Source organism: Osmia bicornis, chromosome 9, assembly GCF_907164935.1.
Source record: "Osmia bicornis bicornis chromosome 9, iOsmBic2.1, whole genome shotgun sequence".
Lineage (NCBI taxonomy): Eukaryota > Metazoa > Arthropoda > Insecta > Hymenoptera > Megachilidae > Osmia > Osmia bicornis.
Window position 1 is genome coordinate 10,737,376 of NC_060224.1, and position 21,732 is coordinate 10,759,107.

At 47.5% G+C, this 21,732-nt stretch overlaps 2 protein-coding genes across 2 annotated transcripts; both read right to left on the bottom strand.

Annotated features, from left to right (window-relative positions):
- Positions 1 to 14,324: 14,324 nt before the first annotated feature.
- LOC123988104 lies at positions 14,325 to 16,814 on the bottom strand. Its single transcript, XM_046286950.1, has 2 exons — positions 16,512 to 16,814; positions 14,325 to 15,634 (listed from the first exon to the last, which is right to left on the bottom strand). The coding sequence occupies exons 1-2, from the start codon at positions 16,642 to 16,644 to the stop codon at positions 14,325 to 14,327; spliced, it is 1,443 nt and encodes a 480-aa protein (XP_046142906.1). The 5' UTR covers positions 16,645 to 16,814.
- Positions 16,815 to 17,151: 337 nt separating this feature from the next.
- Positions 17,152 to 18,965, bottom strand: LOC123988105. The gene is made up of 2 exons (XM_046286951.1): positions 17,350 to 18,965; positions 17,152 to 17,299 (listed from the first exon to the last, which is right to left on the bottom strand). The coding sequence occupies exons 1-2, from the start codon at positions 18,963 to 18,965 to the stop codon at positions 17,152 to 17,154; spliced, it is 1,764 nt and encodes a 587-aa protein (XP_046142907.1).
- Positions 18,966 to 21,732: the final 2,767 nt, after the last annotated feature.

Sequence of the window (21,732 nt, forward strand, 5' to 3'; positions counted from 1 at the left end):
GCAGTGCAACGAACACTTCTATACCTGGAGGTAGTGGAGCTGACTCCAGAGTCGTTTGCAAGCTGTCTTCTGGATAGACGAAGACGACGCTCTCTTATATCGTTTGTAACCGAGGTGATGACCAAAAAGGAGAGTGTGGAGAGAGCAAGAGAACGCGCAGGGTTAATGGTGCCTCGTCGAGTCCGCCGGCGAAGCTCCCGTCACTCCCGCGGCACACGCGGATCCCGGACGAGGGGTGGCCGTGGGCGCCGGTGAGGCCAGACCGGCGAAATTAATGGCATTAGTGAGGGCAAGCCAAACGCACGCACGTACTCAACCCGACCACCTAATTATGTTTGCGAGTATGTGAGTTAAGTATGTGAGTTTAGTATGTGTATTATTGTATCTGCGAGTTTATCTGTGAATTTATATGTCAAGAAAACATTTGTAAGGGAAGGTAAGGAGTTACGTAGAATGTTATTAATAAATGGACGCCTTGCAGGCATTATTGCTTGATCATAACTTAATGTTTGTGTTTACCCAGTCCAGTAATAGGAATGCTGTACTCGTGTCATAAAATAGGGCACATACACAGAAGTTCGAAGGTAGGGTTCACTCATTGAGTTGATCATTACCGGCACAATCGATGCCAAGTATATTATTCGCGTATCTGGAAAATTGAGGCGAAGTCGTACTCATGAGGCCACGCTGAGCGAGAGCAGGGAGGAAGGGGAGCAGCGAAGGAGCACTTCCGCACGGGCATCTTGCCAAGCCATACAAAATCCGACTTAAAAATTTAATGGGTGCAGTATGCAGGCCAGGTAGTCCGATGCCGGGTTAACGAGTTCCGTCACCTTTGGCAAATAGCAGTTGGGAAGGGCCCACACGGGGAGTACGGTAAGGAAAATCAACCGCGGATCGGAGTCCGGGAGAGGGTCGAGACGCGAGCTTAATACGCCTGAAACTCGAGGTCATCAATTGACAATCATGCTGTGCAAAGTGTAATTATGATTAAATTGATGAAACGCAATCTTGAAATAGTCAAAAATTCTAAAATTGACAAGGAACCAGGGTCAATGATTCGTAGTTGAAGGACTATGTTAGTATTATGATTGAAAATTGAGAAGAGTTGTAGATTTGAATTAACTTATCATAAGAATAAAATTAAGAGGCAATTAATACAGTACCGCGAAGGCAATTGATGCGAATCTTTCTCAAAATTAAGCGTTGCCAGGGAGATAGGTAGATATTCGAACAATGAAGCATGTATTAGAGTTGAGTTTTCATGATTGGATTTAAAATGAATGAGGCGTGAGAGCTAGAAGTTTTAAGCGTCTCGTCAAGCGGGTGAAAGGCGCGCACCGGCGGGCGATGAGCGTATTAAGTCGTCCACTCGCACGTAATGTCCAGAACTAAGTCGATGAGACGACCATCGGCCGATGTAAGAAGAAGTGCAAGCGAGGCCCGTCCGTGTACGACGGCCTGAAGGCGCCAATCTGGAGAGACTCCGCGCGACGTCCCGTTTTAGTCGCCTTTTACGAGAAGCCAGGGAGGCTGGAGACGTATTCTGTAACCCCCGCCTCCAGGGGAAATTCAATTCCATATTTCAAATCATAGCCCAGCAAAGAACCAGAACACGAACATGATGAGCCTGGAGTTTGAGGTTGTCGACTGACAGTCGTGCAGCGCAGGAAATGCAATTATATTTAGGTTGATAGAATGTAGTTTGCATAAAAGAGTATGTTATAGTTCAACATTTCCAAATTAAGGACAACAGGGAGCTAGAGTTGATAATTCATAATTCATAATTATGAATCTATACTAGTGATTAGAAGTTGAGAGGGATTCGTAAATTGATTTTTGTATTAACGTGGGAGTTGAAGCTAAGGGGCCATAAATGTAAGTTCACAAAATAGGCTGCTGATCACTATTTCAGGACTTAGGATCAGCAGAATGCTAGAAACGATGTTCACAGAGTGAAAGGTTACATTAGAGTTATGAGAGGTTTCGTACTCTGGTTTTAGGTACATATGTGAGCTAGAAATCAGATTTAAGATTGCATGGATTCAACCGTTGATGAGCCGCTAATCGCAGTTGGTTATTTCCCTAGCTGCTTGCCCAAGCAGTTGCATAATTGAAATTAGAGTATAATTGAGACTTCAGCAGGTCAGAGATCACCCGAACCGCGTGAGCCACTCGTTGGAGGCGAAGCGCCTCATCGAGAGATGGGAGGAACATGCGGACGAGCGACGAGCGAATTCCGCCGCCCGCTTGCGGGTGATGATAAAAACAGGTCAGTGGATCAGCCATCAGTCAACGTCCAAGGAGTGTGGCCAAGTCGCGCCCATGCACGTGAAACCCGCCGTTAGCTATAATAAGGCCACGCGCCTGCCTGGGGGCGGCGGGGTGGGAGCAGATGAAGGTGATGTATAGATGATCACTCAGCGTCTCCCTCGCCGCCACCCGCCAATTTTGCACCATGCGCCCGGCCACAGGGGACGCCCAGCCCAGATCCACAATGGATTTCCCCTGAAACCTTTTTTTTTTTTTTTTACGTGGGGGAAATGTTCAAAAGACGCTCCCAGCCCTCCTGGGGAGGAGCCGAGGGTAGTGCCGGATTTTTACCGGCTAAAACCCCCATGGTGGCCTACGCTGTGTGTTGGAAAGGGCCCCGGGACCTCTGACGAACAACACCGGGGCCCAAACACCCATGGCGCGTTGACGCCGCCTTGCTCGGGGGAGGGTCTAGCTTTGGCCCTCCCCCTACGTGCCAAACTCCGCCGCCATCGGGGGCCACACCTTCTGGAGAGATGGCTGCCTGTAGGGCAGTCTCCAAAACTCGGTACTGCCCGTACAGATCCTCCTCCCTCGCTGGGTCGCGGAATGTCCTTCTTCTGCGGGCCCTTTGCCACTGGCGACGGGCTGCGAGACAATCTAGTCTCAGATCACCAATTTCGCCCGTCCACCAGTAGGCGGCCCGACTGGGGAGGTTCTTGGTCCAGGGCATGGCGGCGTCGCACACCGCCTTCATGGCTCCCCGGAACCATTCTACCTCCGCCCCAATGTCCGCGACCGGCCCGGCAGGTGTTGGCAGCGAGGCCAGAGCGAGGGCTGCAGCCATCAGCACGTCCTCGTCCATCCTCTTCAGCGCCCATCGTAGCGGTGGTGGTCCAGAGGGGCGACGGGTGGTGGTGGTAAGGTCGAGGCGGATGTATAGATGGTCACTAAGTGTGACCGCCTCTTCCACCACCCTCCATCTCTGTACCATACGCGCGGCCAGGGGAGTAGCGAAAGACAGATCGACTATAGACTCCCCCTTGGCACGCACACAGCTGCTAACGGACCCCACATTGAGCAGGTGGAGTCCTAGCTCCGCCGCCCAATTTACGACCGCCCTGCCTCTCGCGTCTGTCCTCGGGGAGCCCCAAAGTGACGCATGGGCATTAAAGTCCCCGAGGACTAGCACTGGCCGGGGAGAACAACGGGAGACAAAGCCCCCCACCCGGTCCAGGTACTGTTCATATTGCGCGAGAGGCCATCTGGGCGGGGCATAGAGCCCCACCACCGCTATTTCACCCCACAGCACGGCGACGAACCTCCGGCCCCGTTCCAGTGGGGCGGGGTGTGGGGGTACGGCGGTGCCAATAATCGCCACGGAGCCGTCCTCGTCCCCGAACCAATCTGGTCTGTCGCGGACTCGCTACGGCTCCGCGGCCACCGACAACCCAGCCTTCCACTCGTCCAGGGTTTGGAACAACATGTCCTGAGCCCTGGCCGAGTGGTTCAAGTTGACCTGAAGTATAGGGCCCTTGGGCCACATACCTAGGCTTTACGAGCCGCCTCCGCGGCATTTTTACTCGCCGATTTGGCAGGGGGATTTTTCTTGCCCCCCTTCGTCGACTCCGCAGGCTTGGTCCTTGATGCCTATTCCTTGGGGGCTGTTCCTGCCCCTTCAACAGCACTCTTCTTCTTCCGCTGGGAGGAGGAGGTGGCACAACCTTTGGCCCCCAATCGATGTCCCGCGGGCCGCCCCAGGTCCGCACAGAGGGGGCATCGCGGGGTGGCGCTACACTTGCTGGCCACGTGGCCCGACTCTCCGCACGCATAGCAGCGGTCGGACCTATCAGCTTCGCAGGTGCATCGCTGCCTAACATGCCCTCTTTGCAGGCAGCGATAGCACTGCAATGGCCGCGGTGGTAGCGCCTGTATTCTGGCCGAGGACCACCCGACCAGAACCCTCCTAGAGGCGGATAACTTTTTGCGTGCCGCTAGAGGGCATCTCGCCCAGACAGTCCCCATCCTTTGGGGGCAGGTGCAAATCTCCCCCATTTTAATTTCTTCAGTGGAGCAACCCCCCGCAGCGGCCAATGCGGCCGCCACCTCCGCCGGGGTGACCGAGTCGTCGAGAGCGGTCACCCTGACCTCGCCCATTTTTATGGGGCGGACAACCCTCACCTCGGTGCCACTGAACACCTGGCGGAGTCGGTCAGCCAACTTGGCAGCTTTCTCCGTCCTGTCCTCCCCACGTAACTCGAGGACCAAGCCACCGGTCCGAGCTCTTCTGGGCATCAACGCCGTGATGCCCAGCTCCTCCAACTTGACCCGCTCCCGGGTCATGAGCATGGCCACGGCGTATGAGACCTTAGCCTCGGCAGCTACGTTGATGGTGACCGCCGCAGTACGAGGAGGGCGGGGAGCCTTCTGCCTGGCTGGTTGGGCCCGTTGCCCCTTAACCACCGGTGCCGCCCCTCTCTTCTGCCCCTTCTGCGCAACCACCTTGGAGCTCTGGGAGGGAGGGGCCTTGGCCGCTGCCGCCTTCTTCTCTGCAGCTTTAGCGTGGCGGCCGACCACCGTCACCCAGGTCCCATCCACCGTCCTACGATGTTCTTCGACAATCCGGGCCATTCTAGCCTCCACAAATGATGCCGGTTGGTCGGGTGCTGAGGAAGGCCCCGGCAACTGCTCCGTGGCAGGCAGGGTCCTATTCCGCACCCGCCTTTCAGCTTCCTTCCTCGATGCAGAGGGGATGGTTGCAGCCGCAGCTCCCCCCTTAACATGTTCCGCCCTCTTAGGCGGGGGCTGGACGGCTGCAATAGCGGCTTTGAACTCCGCCCGGAGCCCCGACAGGCCCTTTTCGAGGATAGCCGCAAATCCCCTCATCAGGTCGGGCTCGAGGCCACCAACCTTCCCCTCCTCTTTGCCAGGTGCAGCAGCTGGGATTGGGACTTGCACCACGGGACATTCAGGCGGGCAAGACGGTAAGTCGGAAGCTTCGACTGCGTCCTTCCTCCTTTTCCTGCCCGCCTCTTCGCCAGACAACGGCGAGCCGGGGCCTTCAGGCGCCGGCACCTCGGTGGCAGCGACCCTGCACGTAATGTCTGCCAGGCTATTTTGCAGGATGTTGATTTGGGCCTCCTGGGCAGCCACTCGTTCCTCCCGCAGCTTCAGCTGTTCGCGAAGCTCCTTGACCTCTTTATCGGCCCTGGCAGATGCTGCCCTGATTCCCGCTTCCGTGTGGATGGCCTTAAGGTAGCGGGGGGCCATCCTCAGCTTGCGAACAAATGTCCCTTTCAGCCCCTTGGAGACGCCCGCGACCTTGTCAGTGTCGCGACAGAACTTCAAGGACTGCGCAATAAGGTCGCACGTGGGGACTTGACTTCCTCCGCCAGGTCCTCAGGGTCTGAGAGGGACCTGATACCCCGACTCGGTTCTATAGGGTCCTCGTTAGGATAGAGCACCCTTCTCTCCTCCAGCAGGTCAAGTTCCCGGCGCTGGACATCCAGGACTCTCTGCTTAGCCGCCGCGACCCACACGTACTGGGCCGTGGTCGGCGGGCGACCCCTCTTGCTCGTGCGCCGTGCCTCCAGAGATACTGCCGAGGAGAGTAACTCGTCCGAGTCCCAGTCCGCCTCACTCTCTCTGGATGCGGGGGCATCAGAGGCCGCCGGGGAAACTCCGGCCCCTCCTTCTACCGGCCTCAGGGGAGGCCACTCCACATCCGCCCTAGTTAATCGGACGGATAAGCGGCGCGCATCCGTTACCCTGCTAGTGCTGGGCTGCACCATATCCTCCGAGCCCGTTTCACGTCTCACGTCCTGTTGAACAGCCGCAGTCGTCGTCGGTACGTCCCGTCCAGTGTTTGTTGTTGTTGTTGGCGTTTTTAGTTTCAAGTCATCCATAGTGTTCCCACGAGTGGGTCGGTCTGTGGGTCCACCCGGGCAGACCCGCTTTACCCGGGTAAGGCTAGTACACCCGGAGGGTCGCCAGATACCCCGGGGTTGGCCGCTAGAGACTGATGCACCCATCAGCCGCCCCTGGCGCAGACCCCAGGGGCGCCCTCATCACCGCGTACCGCAGCTTGGGGCTAGAGATATTTTATAGCGGTTGTCATCCATGCGGGCCGGCCAATGAAGGCAAGCCCCCCGTTACAGCGAAACGTGACCACTGGGTTACGGTGTAATTGCTTGGGCACTCCGGGTTCGCTACCCGCACCCGACCGCCACGCAGCCTGGCCCCTGGAGAACTGAACGAGGCTGCAGCTACCTTTTCGCCTCTCCGACCCAGGCCTTACTGGCAAGGGAGGCCACCTGGGGACGCGCCACGTCGGGGTATCACCTCCCCGCCCAGCCAGTACACTTGGCTACTTTTTTTTTTTTTTTTTTTGGTTCAGTTCGAAGAGGAAATGCGTTTGCGCACGCGCGGGTTGGTTCCCCTTTTCGTCTATTCGGCTAGAGGGGACCCGGGCAGTGTGGGACTCATGTCCGCCCTGAAGGGGCAGCCTGGCGCCCGTGAGGTGAGGGCAAACCCAAAGAGGCAACGCCAGAAGGGGGCAACCTGGCAACCCATCCCTTAAGGGTTGGGTTTAGCACAAGAGTAGGCCACAGCCCTGAAGGGGCGACCTAGACGGGCAGCCCAAAGTGGGCACTCCCGGGGCTGGATATACTACCCACTACAACCTCTCCCCTAACGTGGGCCGCCGGCACCTTTTCACTCGTTAGAATTCATAAAGGAATACAAGCGTATAGCCACAACGACGCTTCGGCACTTCAACGCATTTCGCGTTATTGCTGCCGCCCGTAAAAACGCCATGCGCTAGGCACATGGGGCATCTGCGGATCCACGCCGTTGCACCTCCGATCCAGCGGAAGGACATTTTCAACCTGTACGATAAGGCACAGGATTTTTCTTCGGCCACGACCAGGAACCGGAGCTTCTGCTCAACGGGTGGTCACGCCATGTGTTCATCTGTTTTAACAGGGCTTGCTCTTCAGCACAGCCAGGGCCCGGGGCGAGTCCTTTCCCCGGTTGACTGTGCCACATCTTGGTAGGCTGCAATCTTCGATGACCTGTACCATACATGCTTTACACACACACACACACGCTCATGACAAGCATAGCGCTTCGAGTAGCGCTTCGAATGCCCCAAATATGCAACGATAAATAATGAATAAATAATGAGTAAAGAATAAATGAATAAATAAATGAATAAATGAATGAGTGAATGAATAAATAAATAATGAATAATGAATAGGAATTAATGAGCACATGAAGCCCATGAATAGAGTAGAGGAGCCCATACATTCAATAACAGCTGTCATAATAAGCATACTAAACATACTAAAACTGGTTAAATCAAATCACAAATACAACGGGAAATAAATATATATATGCATCTAATGCATCTAATGCAATAGAGCAGTTAATGAATAGTTAACAGTAAAAGAAACAGTAAGCAATATGAGAACGTGAGAAACTGTGAAGTAAACATGAGTACTATTGCACGCAAGCAGGCAAGCGAGCATATGTGAACTGGACATAAGCAAATGACCAACAAAACCTCCAAAACCTAAAACGTCAAACATACATACATACAGCCGAGCAGCCAAATAGCAGAAGAGGAATATTTAACATTCAACACTAGCGCACAATACAATCACATAAAATTAAACTCAAGATAAACCATAAATTTGAGATGAAATAAACCAAGGATGTGAACCGTAAAGTAAAATAAAGTCGCCAGACAGATAGCAAATAGCAAGCCAGCCATGAGAGAAGGGAAGCAAACATAATGTTGCGCCGGGGAGTGGAGCTCGCGCTTTCCATAGTTAAATGAATACACCAGGAGCAAACCAGACTGTCTATATTTCAGTTACACAATTGGTTTAGCAATAGATCCGTACAGGTCGGCTTCCCGATACAATCTGATATTTAAAAAGACGCGCGGTTGTCTAAGAGACCTCAAGCATCCGGTGACGTGTTTCCGCCCGAAACAAGGGATAGCTTCACGTTATGACCCGACGACAGTTTCGGACGGGGCAGTCGATGGCTCTATCGATACATCAAGAAGCGGTCGATGCGTCGAAAGAGCGGGAACTTCTCGCCGTCGCAACAATAACATAACATAGAATGCTACTAATTATTATCAGAGGTAAAGGTAAATAAGGTACAGTATAAAATATAGAATATAGGGTATAACCAGAAAGTAAGCTGGGAAGAAAATAAATAGGTGAGCGTAATGTAATACTAATAATTGAAACCATTCATTGAAACTATTAAGTTACTTAAATTTACTTGCAGGAACATTTAAGCGACCACAACCTCAACGTGGTTGGCAAGCGAACGTGATGGAGTACAATCAATGATCAAATGAAGACAATAAAAAACAATTAGAAATTATTGCGAGCAAATCATCAATAAAGACAAGTAGCAACATATACCTCATAATGAGAATAATAGGAAGAGACAGAACTGATAACATCAGAAACTAACCATAGTATTAAATGTAAAATGTAACATAATTCTAGTCTATTTGCAGGAAGCCCTAACGCCAGCCAATGGAAGTGGAGGTAGAGTGTAATTAACGGATAACAGGAGAAGAGAATACCCATCTGATATAATATGGGGAGCACATGAGACCTCAATCGGCATAAACCATAAGGCAGATCAAACAATTCAAATAGTTATAAATTGAGTAGATTATATTGTTAGTGGATTATAATACCGCTCCGATAAGTATGGTATTAATATTAATACTGATACAGGTAAGTCGATACAATACAGCGCGTGGTGAAAACTAATCAATAATTAACCCCACATACAACCATATTACTACTAAATCATAATATAAAGGTACAAGAAAACTAAACTACACTACAATAGATCAAAATTACTATGAACATATGTGTATGTATAATATGTAACGAAAACACTCCAAATATAATCAATTTAATAAGTATACCAATGTAGATAATTAATTAAACTCCTCATACCATAGTCAGTTTAAAGGATGCAGTTCCATTAAACCCCCTTTAATACCAATTAATAGAAAAGGCATATAGGTGCTAAACCAAGCCAGACACTCCTATAAGAAAGTCATATCAGATCCACGGTCAAGAAATTCCAAGAATTTAAGGAACCATAACGCATATATGTATGTATAGAAAACCATAAAGACATTGTATCATGCAGAACGGACTACCGCAGCGTATGCCTCCCTGAGCACCAGCCGTATTAACCAATACTGAACTAACACTTTCCAAATCAGAATCAAAATCAGAATCAGAATTGTAATTAAGAAAGGGTAATTAATGTACAAAAGATTGCATAAAGTACTGTAAGTATTCAAAATACACAGATTCACAACTGTCACAGCTGCACTAGAATTGAATTAAACATAGTATGCAAAACATTATCCTGAGGGGGGGGGGGGGGGGTACGAAGAGCTACAAAAGAGCAGTGAATAATATTATAGGAACATGGAACGTAAAACGTAACACTCAATTGAAGAAGAAGTCAGTGAAACATGTCAAGTGACCAAGAATAAAAATAAGAAAAGAATAAGGATAGTGAATAGTGAACGGCGAACAATAAACCAATAAACCAACAAACCAATGTCGTTACACGTCATTCATATCTAAATTGCTAAGGGATATATGATACATCTTATAGTCTACAATTAATTGACAATGCCTGGGAGCCCAAACAACCCCCGAAAGCTTAGAAACAATGCATGATACTACAAGAGGAACTAAGGACCTAAGAACTAAGAAACAAGAAACCAGAATCAGAATCAAACCCACCCTTAAAATATGCAAAGGGATTATAAACGCAATATACGCATATGATATAAACTCATTAACCCATCCAATCCAGATAGACTCTTCTAAATTCCATAATACAAGACCCATTAAACTAAGTCAAATAAATATAACCGCAAATATAATCGCATATATAATCATCACAGATATAACCACAGCTATAATCACAGCAGGTAAAATAAAGCAGACACATATTAATAATCTGTATCCAGTAATTTAATTCAATGCAATTCGATATGCCATATGCCATTGTTAATTACTCTGTACATTTACTTACTCAATTATAATAATATAATGGAAGAGAAAGTTAGGAAGTTATATAATAATAATGCAATACAATACAATTTAATACAGAATACTGGTTAAGTATAGCCTAACAGAGCTAACTAATATAGCTGAATAACTGGACACAACCCAAGGTATAAAATAATAATATTATAATATAACATATAATATATTCAATGCCTACAATGGTCACAGATTGAACGCAGGCTGAACGCAATTGAACGTAGATTGAACGTAGCTTGGATGTAATAACATTAATAACATAAATAAAATAATACAATATGATCATGGTATAATACAATACAATAACAATACTATAATACAATATAACATAATATAATATAACATAATATAGTATATAATATATAATATATAATAGTAAGTAATATAAATGCACAGAGTGCATAAAATGCACAAAACGGAGCTAATGATACCACATTAACAAATACACTGCAATTACACTACAATACAATACCTCCGAGCGTAGCACATTAGTACGCGCACTGTCACAGCAATCACATTCGCACGAATAAATACAAAATTTAAATTAGAAAATTCAAAATTCAATAATTTCAATAAATTCAATTCAATTAATTAACTAATTCAGTTCAATTGACACTTATCACTTAACACTTCGTATCACATCACATCATAGATGACCGATGACCATGTCAACGTCAACTAAGATAGGAAACCGGGCGAAGTAAAATAAAGAGCGCGACCATAAACCATAAAGAACATAGATACCTAGTGTTCGAATTCCCTAGTCCATACCATAATGATTATCGACCATCAAATTAACCACCAAATCATCAAATTAATCAACTAATTATACAGAATATATAAACGTTCAAAAGCGGAAAGCGGAAATAAAAGCGAAAATACTTCAACAACTTTCAATAAATCACCGCGATGGAAACCAGAAGTAAGGTACCTTCGAAAGATAACGATAGCAAAACGCATTGTAATAAGTAAAGCATGCAATACTGCCCGAAGATAAGCCGTAAAGCTATCCCTAGTCGGTAACCAACCGCAGCACCAGAGATATTACCAACCGCAAATATTCCATCCACCACATAATACTCGGCCGCTCGCTCCGTAACAATTCCGTAACGGTTATCCACAGACCAATTATCTGCCGCGCAGCAATTACCTACCACGCGCCAGTTACCCGGTACACACAGTTATCGACTGCAAAACCATCCATCGTGCAGCCGCGCAATCCTAGGAATCCATACTTACCATCAAACTTATCATCAAAGATAAGTCTGATATACAGTACTTTCACGATGGTATAAAGCACACGAACATGAAATCAAACTTCCAGACAGATCAAGATGGAAGATAAATCAGTTAGTAAAATCAATACTACGGTTATTTATTATATATAAATATGAATCATACGTTTGTAATAGGGTGGAATGAAATAAATATAAATTACATATAAATTACAAATTACAAACAATAAGGAAAAATAAAATGAAATCAAATGAATCAACCCGAATAAGATCCACAGATTGCGCAGATTGCAGGACACACTGTATTACTACATATCGCGCCGCAAAAAACAGATTATACAAAACAACAGAACAACAGAATCAACGGAATCAGGAATCGCCACAGAACGAAGGGCCGAATAAATAAATAGAATAAAACATTTAACTTAGACAAAATCAACCAGTAAAGTCAAACGACGTCAACAACGCATGCGATCAGGAAAGTCCCGTGAGCCCAATAAAAACAACTCTCGGTCAAATAATATTAGTTAGTAAAATAAAATAATAAATCAATGAAACTAGAATAAATCATGGTAACAGGCAACTAGCAGAAATGAAATGTGAAGCAGAAATGAATCAATAAATCAAGAAAAATCGAATCAGATCAATGTATAGCTTTAATCAATCAACATCAAAATGAAGGAATGAATGAATAATAAATGAATGAATGTACGTAAACTGAATGCAGGTAAAACAGCTAAGGATATTCACAAATTGGGAACTACAGAAAGTGTGTAACGCGCAACATACGTAACCAACATAACCGACATACATAGCCGACATAATGTAATGTAATGTAATGAAATGTAATATAATGTAAAATAATAAATACAGCAAATGAGTTATATTCCAACTAAATATAACCGTAGGCCTTATTGGCTCAATCCCCCCTACTATATAAATTATAGATTATACGGTTATAAGTCATAGTGTTCGAAAATGCGTTAATTTCAACCGTCGCCACACGAATCGCGGCAGCACTCTTCAGCGCGACCGGCAGCCACCTTGGATGCCGGTCAGGCTGACCAATCACCGAGCTTGACGCCACCGGAAAGAAGCCAACGGCTCTTGCTACGACGAAGCTAGTGATTCGGCCATTACGGTTTTGTATCGTTACGGTAAACACGTGCAGTACTGATTCCAAATATTTCTAGTGCAATTAACGAATTTCGATTCTAAAGAACTCAGCATCGCAACGCGAATTCTGTGCCGACGGCCAACGCGAACTCACGGTTAATCTAGTTCGTGCAAATCCACGAAACTAGTAGAATTTCGTGGTGACCACGTGTTGAACCAACACATGGTTTTAATACAGCGCAATCCCAATCGCAAATTCTCCGCGACGCGGGTGAATCTTTACGATCTACGGTCATCATAAATTCGTGCAACGCACAATTTATTGTAAACACTGTACATAGTGTATTTGTGCCTGTAAATATACATTGTTTGTTTTGTGCAATCTCAAGTGCATTCATTTTCAATTGCCGTCTCACTGCCGATCCTACATTCCGAACCGGTTCTCAATCGCAAACTCAAGACCTCCTTACAATCTCGAACACTTTTGAACACATAGATTGCAAACTGTAAATTGCAAATTGTAAATTGTAAGCGATTGCGTCCATACAAATGCAAAAGGAATAAAAATTTACACCGAAAGATGTATAAGGATAAATCAAAGCACGCCTCGCAAGCATCGAAGTTTCCGCCACGCGCGCAAATCCGGCAGTAAATAAACAGGCTTGTATGCACTCTCGTACAGGGACTTTCCAACAACCAGGCAACTGGGCAGCATGCATCGATTCAGAGAAAAGAAGAGAGACCCATATTGGGGCCTTGCAAGACAACACAATCGGCCAGCGTCGTCACTCCAAACGACAATAAACAGCCGTTCAAAACGAACGTCTTACCGATTAGGTAAGGAAGAAGAAACACTGTGGCCCCTTTCTTTGAGGTAACTCTGCACTATTCTAAGTTGTATTCAATATTCCCAGCTTTAAATGCCACTTCCAGCGCAGCTGTGCAGAAGAAGAAAAAGAAGAAGAAGAAATATCTCGGAACATGTGCGTGACGCCCCTGTTTTGAAGCTCCGAATTTTCCGTCGAAACGGTCGAGGAATTGAGACGAGCTTCCGAAAAACGCTGCTCGTTGGAGCGTGAAAAAAACTTCGACGCGATCGCGGATCGGTATTTAATCCGTTTTTCGGGGAATCCCTTTAAACGATGCACAGAAGGATCGTAGACGTTTTAATCTACAACGGAATTCGATGAAGAAGCGTTTCGTAATAAGCCCGTGTTTACTTTTGTCACAATGCCGACTAAGAGAGAGAGCGAGGATTCTCGGAATCGATATATTTATATCTTTCGCCGTCTCGCCTCGCCCCCCTACAGGTGCCGAGCTACTCGATCCACCCGGGGGAACCTGTGAGGGGAAGGACGAGTGGCGGGGAACCGCGAACCTCGCTCGCCCGTCGGATATGATTTATTTTATAAACGATAAATAGTAGATACAAACAAATATGTACAGTTAATAGAATAAAATAATTAGTTTTAGTATAATGTAAATTTAAACAACAATAATGTAGAAGAAAATATAATTAATAAACGAGCAAATCTCAAACATGCCGCCCGCCTCGTTGTCGGAACGGCAACGACGTGATTGTTTCCAAGAATCGGCGGTTGCTACTGCGTCACTGCTCGTCTGCCGGTAGAGTGCCGCCGCCCGCCGTGACAGACGTATCATGAGACGTCTTCTTAGCCGTAGCGTTGTCCGTATCATTCGGCGACACGAGTGGAATCAACCGTGTGATTGCACGTGTGGTCAGTCTGGTAGCAGTCTGGACGGTCGCCACACGTGTTAGGCCATCTTTTCCCTCGTGGACCTTCACGACGCGCGCCATCGGCCATTTAGTTGGTGGTGTCGAGTCCTCCTTTAGCAAGACGAGGGTTCCGAGTTGGAGGTTAGGAAGCGCCTTCCGCCACTTCGGAAGGTGTTGCAGTTGGCCCAGATATTCTTTACTCCACCTACGCCAAAAATGTTCAATTAATTTTTGTACGAGGGCCCACCTTTTGTGTCCTCCGTCGAAATTTAAATTTTCCGGTGATTCCGGAATCGCCGACAGTGAGTGACCCGTAATGAGGTGATTCGGTGTTAGTGCGGAGAAGTCTTTGGGGTCGTCCGTGAGTGGTGATAACGGTCGTGAATTTAAACACGCTTCCACCTGGCACAATAATGTTGTCAGTTCTTCGAAGGTCAGCCTGTGACCCTCTACTGACCGAAGAAGATGCCTCTTCGCGGATTTCACCGCCGCCTCCCACAGGCCGCCAAAGTGAGGTGAGTAGGGTGGAATAAATTCCCAATTTGTTCCTTCGTTGGCGATTAGCTCAGCAACCTCCCTGTAAAATTCAGAAGCTCGTTTGAACATAGATTTCAACTGCGCATCTGCACCCCGAAAATTCGTCGCGTTGTCGCTCAAGAGGTGAGCACAGCGTCCTCGCCTCGCGACGAACCGTCGGAAGGCCGCGATAAACGCGGACGCAGACAGGTCGGACACTGGCTCCAGGTGGACAGCTTTGGTGCAGAGGCAGACGAACACGGCGATGTAGCCCTTGACCGTCTTCTGGCCGCGACCCTTTGACATGCAGAGGGTGATTGGGCCAGCATAGTCGACCCCACTGCGAAGGAAGGCCCTGGCAGGCTGGACTCGTGAAGCAGGTAAGGAGCCCATTTGCTGCGTACCCGTGTTACCTTGGAATCTTACACAGCGTACGCAATTTCTTAGGATGCGTTTGAGGAGAGTGCGGTCCTGCGGAATCCAGTACGTTTGACGGACGAAGCTTTGTGTCGACGTGAGGCCACCATGAAGAGTCTGAGCGTGTGCTGCCCGAACAATTAGCTCAGCCAAATTAGACCGACGGTGAACGAGGATTGGATGCCGTTGATCGTAGGTGAGCGATGCATGATCCAATCTTCCACCCACACGAATGATCCCGCAGTCATCTAAAACAGGCCGTAAGGCTAATACATTGGATTTACTTTTAATCGGTTTACCTGTTTTTAGATTGTGTAGTTCTTCGGAAAAATATTCCGATTGGCTCAGTCGGAGAATACATCTTCGAGCCTCATCGAGTTCCGTGGAAGTCAGGAAACCCGTTCGCCTGCTGTCGTTGCCCCGAGTGTTCCACACGAAGCGTCTCAGGTAAGCTGTAATGCGTACTAGCTTTGTCAACGACGAAAATCGGCATAGTAAGTCGTTTTCAGATTCTGACTGTTCGGCTGCGATGGTGTGGACGGTAGATCGTTGCTCCGAGAGTGAATCGTCCTGAGAACGAATGGAGGACGGCCAATCACTGGATGGCGTCTGAAGCCACGAAGGGCCATGCCACCAGCGCTCATCTTCCTTCAGAGCCTGTACGGTAACTCCCCTGGTTGCTAAATCCGCCGGATTATCGCCGCTGCGAAGATGACGCCAATCCACGTCTGGGAGTAACGTTTGAATTTCCGCCACGCGGTGTGCGACGAAGGGCTTCCACCTGGAAGCGTGCGATTGGACCCAGGATAGTACCACCGATGCATCCGTCCACGCATATAAGGTGGCTCGTAGAGGAAGTATGCCGTCCCGAACCGCCACCATGAGTCGAGCCAGTAGCAGAGCTCCGCATAATTCCAAGCGCGGAATACTGCAGAGTTTGATTGGAGCGAGCTTCGTTTTTGCGATGAGGAGATGCACGTTCGCCATGGTGGAGGTACTTGGTAAGCGTACATAGACTGCAGCGGCGTATGCTCGTTCGGAGGCGTCGCAAAAGCCATGCAGCTCGATGTGATCGTGCATCGCATCCCTGTAACTAACCCAACGTGGTAATGAGATAGTCTTTACCTCTTCCAGATCTTGACGAAACTGAAGCCACGACTCCTCCAGGCGGACTGAAAGCGGTTCGTCCCAATCTGCTCCTGACAACCAAAGATCTTGCAGTAGTGTTTTGGCGCGTATGAGTACTGGTGAGGCCCATCCAAGCGGATCGAAGAGTCGAGCAGTGTAAGAAAGGACGAGTCGTTTCGTCCAAGTTCGGATGGTTGACGGTTGGTCCGATTTGGCCGAGGTAACAGTAAGCGTGTCTGCCACCGCATTCCAAGTCAGTCCTAGCGTCTCCGCGTCGTTGCTCGCCTGCAGGAATTTGTGGTCTCTTTCACTAGGTTCCCCTTGGGACGTGTAGTTCAGCGTCCACTTATCAAGAGGGAACCCGCCCGCCATGAGGATGCCGATTAGCTGCTGTCGAGACTCCTCAGCCTTGGCAGGATCGTCGGCTCCAGCCAACAGGTCGTCCACGTAGGAATTTCGACGCAAGATGGCTGCGCCCAAAGGAAATCGTTGTTCCTCATCGTCTGCCAGCTGTTGTAGAACTCGTAGAGCAAGGTAAGGGGCTGAAGTTGTCCCGTAGGTGACCGTGGTTAAACGAAAGTCGCGGACTTCGTTTCCAGCTTCGTCTCTCCACAGTATGCGCTGCCAATCTCGATCGTCAGGATGGACGGCTATCTGACGGAACATCTTTACTATGTCCGTAGAAAATACGCATCTCGGGAACCTCCACCGAGTGAGCACCAGCCAAAGGTCGGACTGCAGACGTGGTCCTGACGCAAGAGCCTGGTTCAGCGAAGGTCTGTTGCCTGAAACATAAGATCCGTCAAAGACAACTCGAATTCTTTTATTTCCTGACCCGGTGGTTTTCCAGACTGCATGGTGAGGCAGGTAGTTGGCGTTAGCGACATCATACTTGGAGGCTGGTTCCATGTGGCCCAGTCTCCGATACTCCTCCATGAAGCCCGCATAAGATGTTTGCAAAAAGGAGTCCTTCTCCCATCTTCGTTCGCCAGCCAGAAACCGTTGAAGAGCGGCACGTCGCGGTACTCCGATGTCTTCGGGTGTAGCCTTCAGAAATGGGAGCCGCACCACGTAACGACCTAGTTCATCACGTGAGTGCGTTTCCTTGAAATACTCCTCACAAGCTGTGTCTTGAGGGCTCCACGGAGATTTCGAAGGGACCTCCTCAAGCTCCCAAAATCTTTGCAGGTCGTTTCGGAGATCATCCAGGCCTCGGATGAGTTGCACCCGAGCCACCCCTGAAGCTGGATCGTCGGAGGTCGAAACCGGCCCCAAAGGGGACCATCCAAACGGCGTGCGGACCAGCGACGGAGTTCCAGGAGGGCCTACCTTATTTTCCAAGAAAAGGTACCCACAAACGTCAGCTCCAAGAAGTACGTCGACTCTACGTGGTAATCTAAACTCCGGATCGGCCAGCGGCAATCCCCGCATGTGAATCCATGGATGGTCCTCCACTGGATGAGACGGAGTTGGAGAGGTGACTTTCCTTGTCACCAACGCGTTAAGAGTGATGCGGAAGTCGCTGTCTGCGCAGGACGTAAGCTCGACGGAGACTTCGTGTTTGGCCATCCCGACGCTCTTCTCCTGATAACCGGTGAGTAACACCCTCACACTTTTCCGCTGTAGCTGGAGCGATTGCGCGACCTTCTCGCTAACAAATGACGACTCAGAGCCTGGATCTAAAAGAGCCCTGACGTCTAAAGTGCGACCCTCAGTCGACTCCAAGCGGACCCGCGCGGTTGCCAACAAAATCACCCGTTGAGATCGGACCGTATAAGCAGCACTCGTGCTCGGTGTAATTATATTTGCCTTGGATGACGATGGTTGATCTTCCCGAAAGGCATCGTGTAACGATGTGTGGTGATTGGCCTCGCAAACCAGGCAGCGAAAGTTTGACTTGCAGGCTGCAACTTCATGACCTGAATTTAGACATGCTGTACACACGCCTACCTTTTTTACCAGCGACAAACGGTCTTGCGGGTTCATTTTCTTCAACCTAGTGCAGTGGCCAAGAGTGTGTGAGCCAGCACACGACGGGCACGTTTTTGCTGTCTTAGGCTTGGCTGTTTCCTTGGCGTTCGTGGTCAATGTTACCCTTGTTCGAGTATTTGCAACGGGTGTCCGCTTGGAGCCTTCCTTGGACTGGAGGAGGGGCGTCGCCGCATTCGTACCTTGAGCAGAAATAATAGCGTGAGCACGATTTTCCAGAAAATCCACTAACGCCTCAAACGGGGGAAGCGTAGTGGGATCAACCAAGGAAGTTTCCCAAGCGAGTCTCGTGGTTTGATCCAGCTTTTCGGTGAGGAGGAACGAAAACCAGTCGTCCCACGACTCCACCGGTCGCTCCAAAGCGGCGAGTGCATTCCTTGACTGGCGGAATTCGTCGAGGATCCTTTTAATTTCCTGAGAGGACGCCTTTACTATGGGAGCACAGGTGAGGATGCGACGCATGTGTGAGGCCGCTAAGATCCTTTTATTACCGTAGCGACGCTCCAGGGACGCCCACGATGCCTCGTAATTACCGTCCGTCATCGGAGTGCAGGTAAGCATGTTTGCTGCGTCACCTGTAAGACTAGATTTAAGATAATGTAATTTTTGCACCTTACTTAACTTTTTCGAGCCGTGAATTAGAGCTCTGAATTGATCCCGATAACTTTCCCACTGTAGGAGATCCCCAGAAAACGTGGGCAGCGAGATCGTGGGTAAAGTCGGTTCGCCTGACGACGCTTTGCCGGAAGAATTCTCGTCTCCTGGCTTATTCCGGTCTGGGGCGAGTAGGGCAATCCTCTCCTCCAAGTCCACGACGTGCGAAAGGTAAGTACTTTCAATAGTGCTGAAAACGTCTTCCTTCAAGTAAGGCACTGATTTATCAGCTGCGCAAATAATAGATTTGTGAGTTGACGAAAAATCACGCCAATAAGTATCTAACAGCTGCCTCCGTTGCTGCAGCATAATTAGAGTAAGTTTTTCTTGCCCGATCTTCAGTGTATTCCTCATGAAACGCTCTATACGTCCGGCCAGGTCGTCTTGAGAGCGCAGTAGGTTTTCGAGTGACGTCGACATGATGAGTCACCCCGCAAAAACTGTTCTCTAACGACACGTAAGGACGTACACAGCACGCGCGTGAAAGGTCACAACTCGCGACCGTTGGCGGTTTGAAAATTCGGACCGTTTAACGGCGTGTACGTGATAAAGAATACGATTATTCTGATTAGACGCAAGAAAATCAAGTCAGCGTAACTCACAAGAAACTGTAGTCTTTAACCCTTTTTCCAGCAATTCGGGAAGTCCAGCGGGCGATCGGCCACCGTTGGATCGTACTTCGATGCACTGAGGACGCAGTTCGCCAAGAGATCACTCAGATCACTGCACTCACGGCCGGAAGACAACGTACCGATTCGCGATGGTCAGGATCGAGGTGCCGGGCAAAAATCCGGCTCGAAGGACCAAATGTGTTGAAGCTCCGAATTTTCCGTCGAAACGGTCGAGGAATTGAGACGAGCTTCCGAAAAACGCTGCTCGTTGGAGCGTGAAAAAAACTTCGACGCGATCGCGGATCGGTATTTAATCCGTTTTTCGGGGAATCCCTTTAAACGATGCACAGAAGGATCGTAGACGTTTTAATCTACAACGGAATTCGATGAAGAAGCGTTTCGTAATAAGCCCGTGTTTACTTTTGTCACAATGCCGACTAAGAGAGAGAGCGAGGATTCTCGGAGTCGATATATTTATATCTTTCGCCGTCTCGCCTCGCCCCCCTACAGGTGCCGAGCTACTCGATCCACCCGGGGGAACCTGTGAGGGGAAGGACGAGTGGCGGGGAACCGCGAACCTCGCTCGCCCGTCGGATATGATTTATTTTATAAACGATAAATAGTAGATACAAACAAATATGTACAGTTAATAGAATAAAATAATTAGTTTTAGTATAATGTAAATTTAAACAACAATAATGTAGAAGAAAATATAATTAATAAACGAGCAAATCTCAAACAGCCCCTTTCCTTGAGGTAAATCTGCAAATATCTCGAAAACGGTGCGACCTATGGCAAAATGTTAAGAGACCTTTTTTGTAGGAAATTAAATGTCCTACTATTTATGTACTATGACCTTTTTTGATCAGATGCGTTGTTTTCGAGAAATATCAAGATATTTAAAAGTTCCGAATCCGCACCAACATTATAAGGATGAAGAAACACTGTGGCCCCTTTGCTTGAGGTAAATCTGCAAATATCTACGAACCGGTGCGAGCTATGGCAAAATGTTACATAAAAATCTTCTTGTTCTTCTTCTGCACAGCTGAGCGGGAAGTGGCATTTACAGTTCGGAATAGTTAATACAGCTTACAATAGTGCAGAGTCACCTCAAAGAAAGGGGCCACAGTGTTTCTTCATCCTTATAATATTGGTGCGGCTTTGGAGCTTTTAAACATCTCGATATATCTCGAAAACTGCGCATCTGATCAAAAAATGTTTAGGAGGAGTTCAGTCACATACACACGCACAGAATCTACATTAGAAATAATGTAATATACTGATTCTTGCATACAGATCTATGTACATTTAATAACAATATCAATATTACTATATCTGCATTAGAAATGTAATATATATTTAATAACAGTATAATTATTACTATATTTGCGTTAGATATGTAATATACATTTAATCACAATATGATTCTTAGTATATCTACACTAGACGTAATGCGATATACTCATTCTTTACCACAGAACAGTGTTCATTTAATAACAATATCATAATTACTATATCCACATTAGATATAATGTAATATACTGGCTCCTTCCTACAGATCAATGTACATTTAGTAATAATATCATTATTAGTATATCTGCATTCGATATGCAATATACATTTAATAACAATATCATTATTACTATATCTGCATTAGATATGTAATATACATTTAATAACAATATCATTATTAGTATATCTACATTAGATATAATGTAATATACTGATTCGTTACTACAGATCAATGTACATTTAATAACAATATCATTATTAGTATATCTACGTTAGATGTAATGGAATATACTGATTCGTTACTACAGATCAATGTGCATTTAATAACAATATCATTATTAGTATACCTGCATTAGATATAATGCAATATACAGATACCTTCCTACAGATCAATGTACATTTAGTAACAATATCGTTATTACTATATCTGCATTAGAAATAATGTAATACAC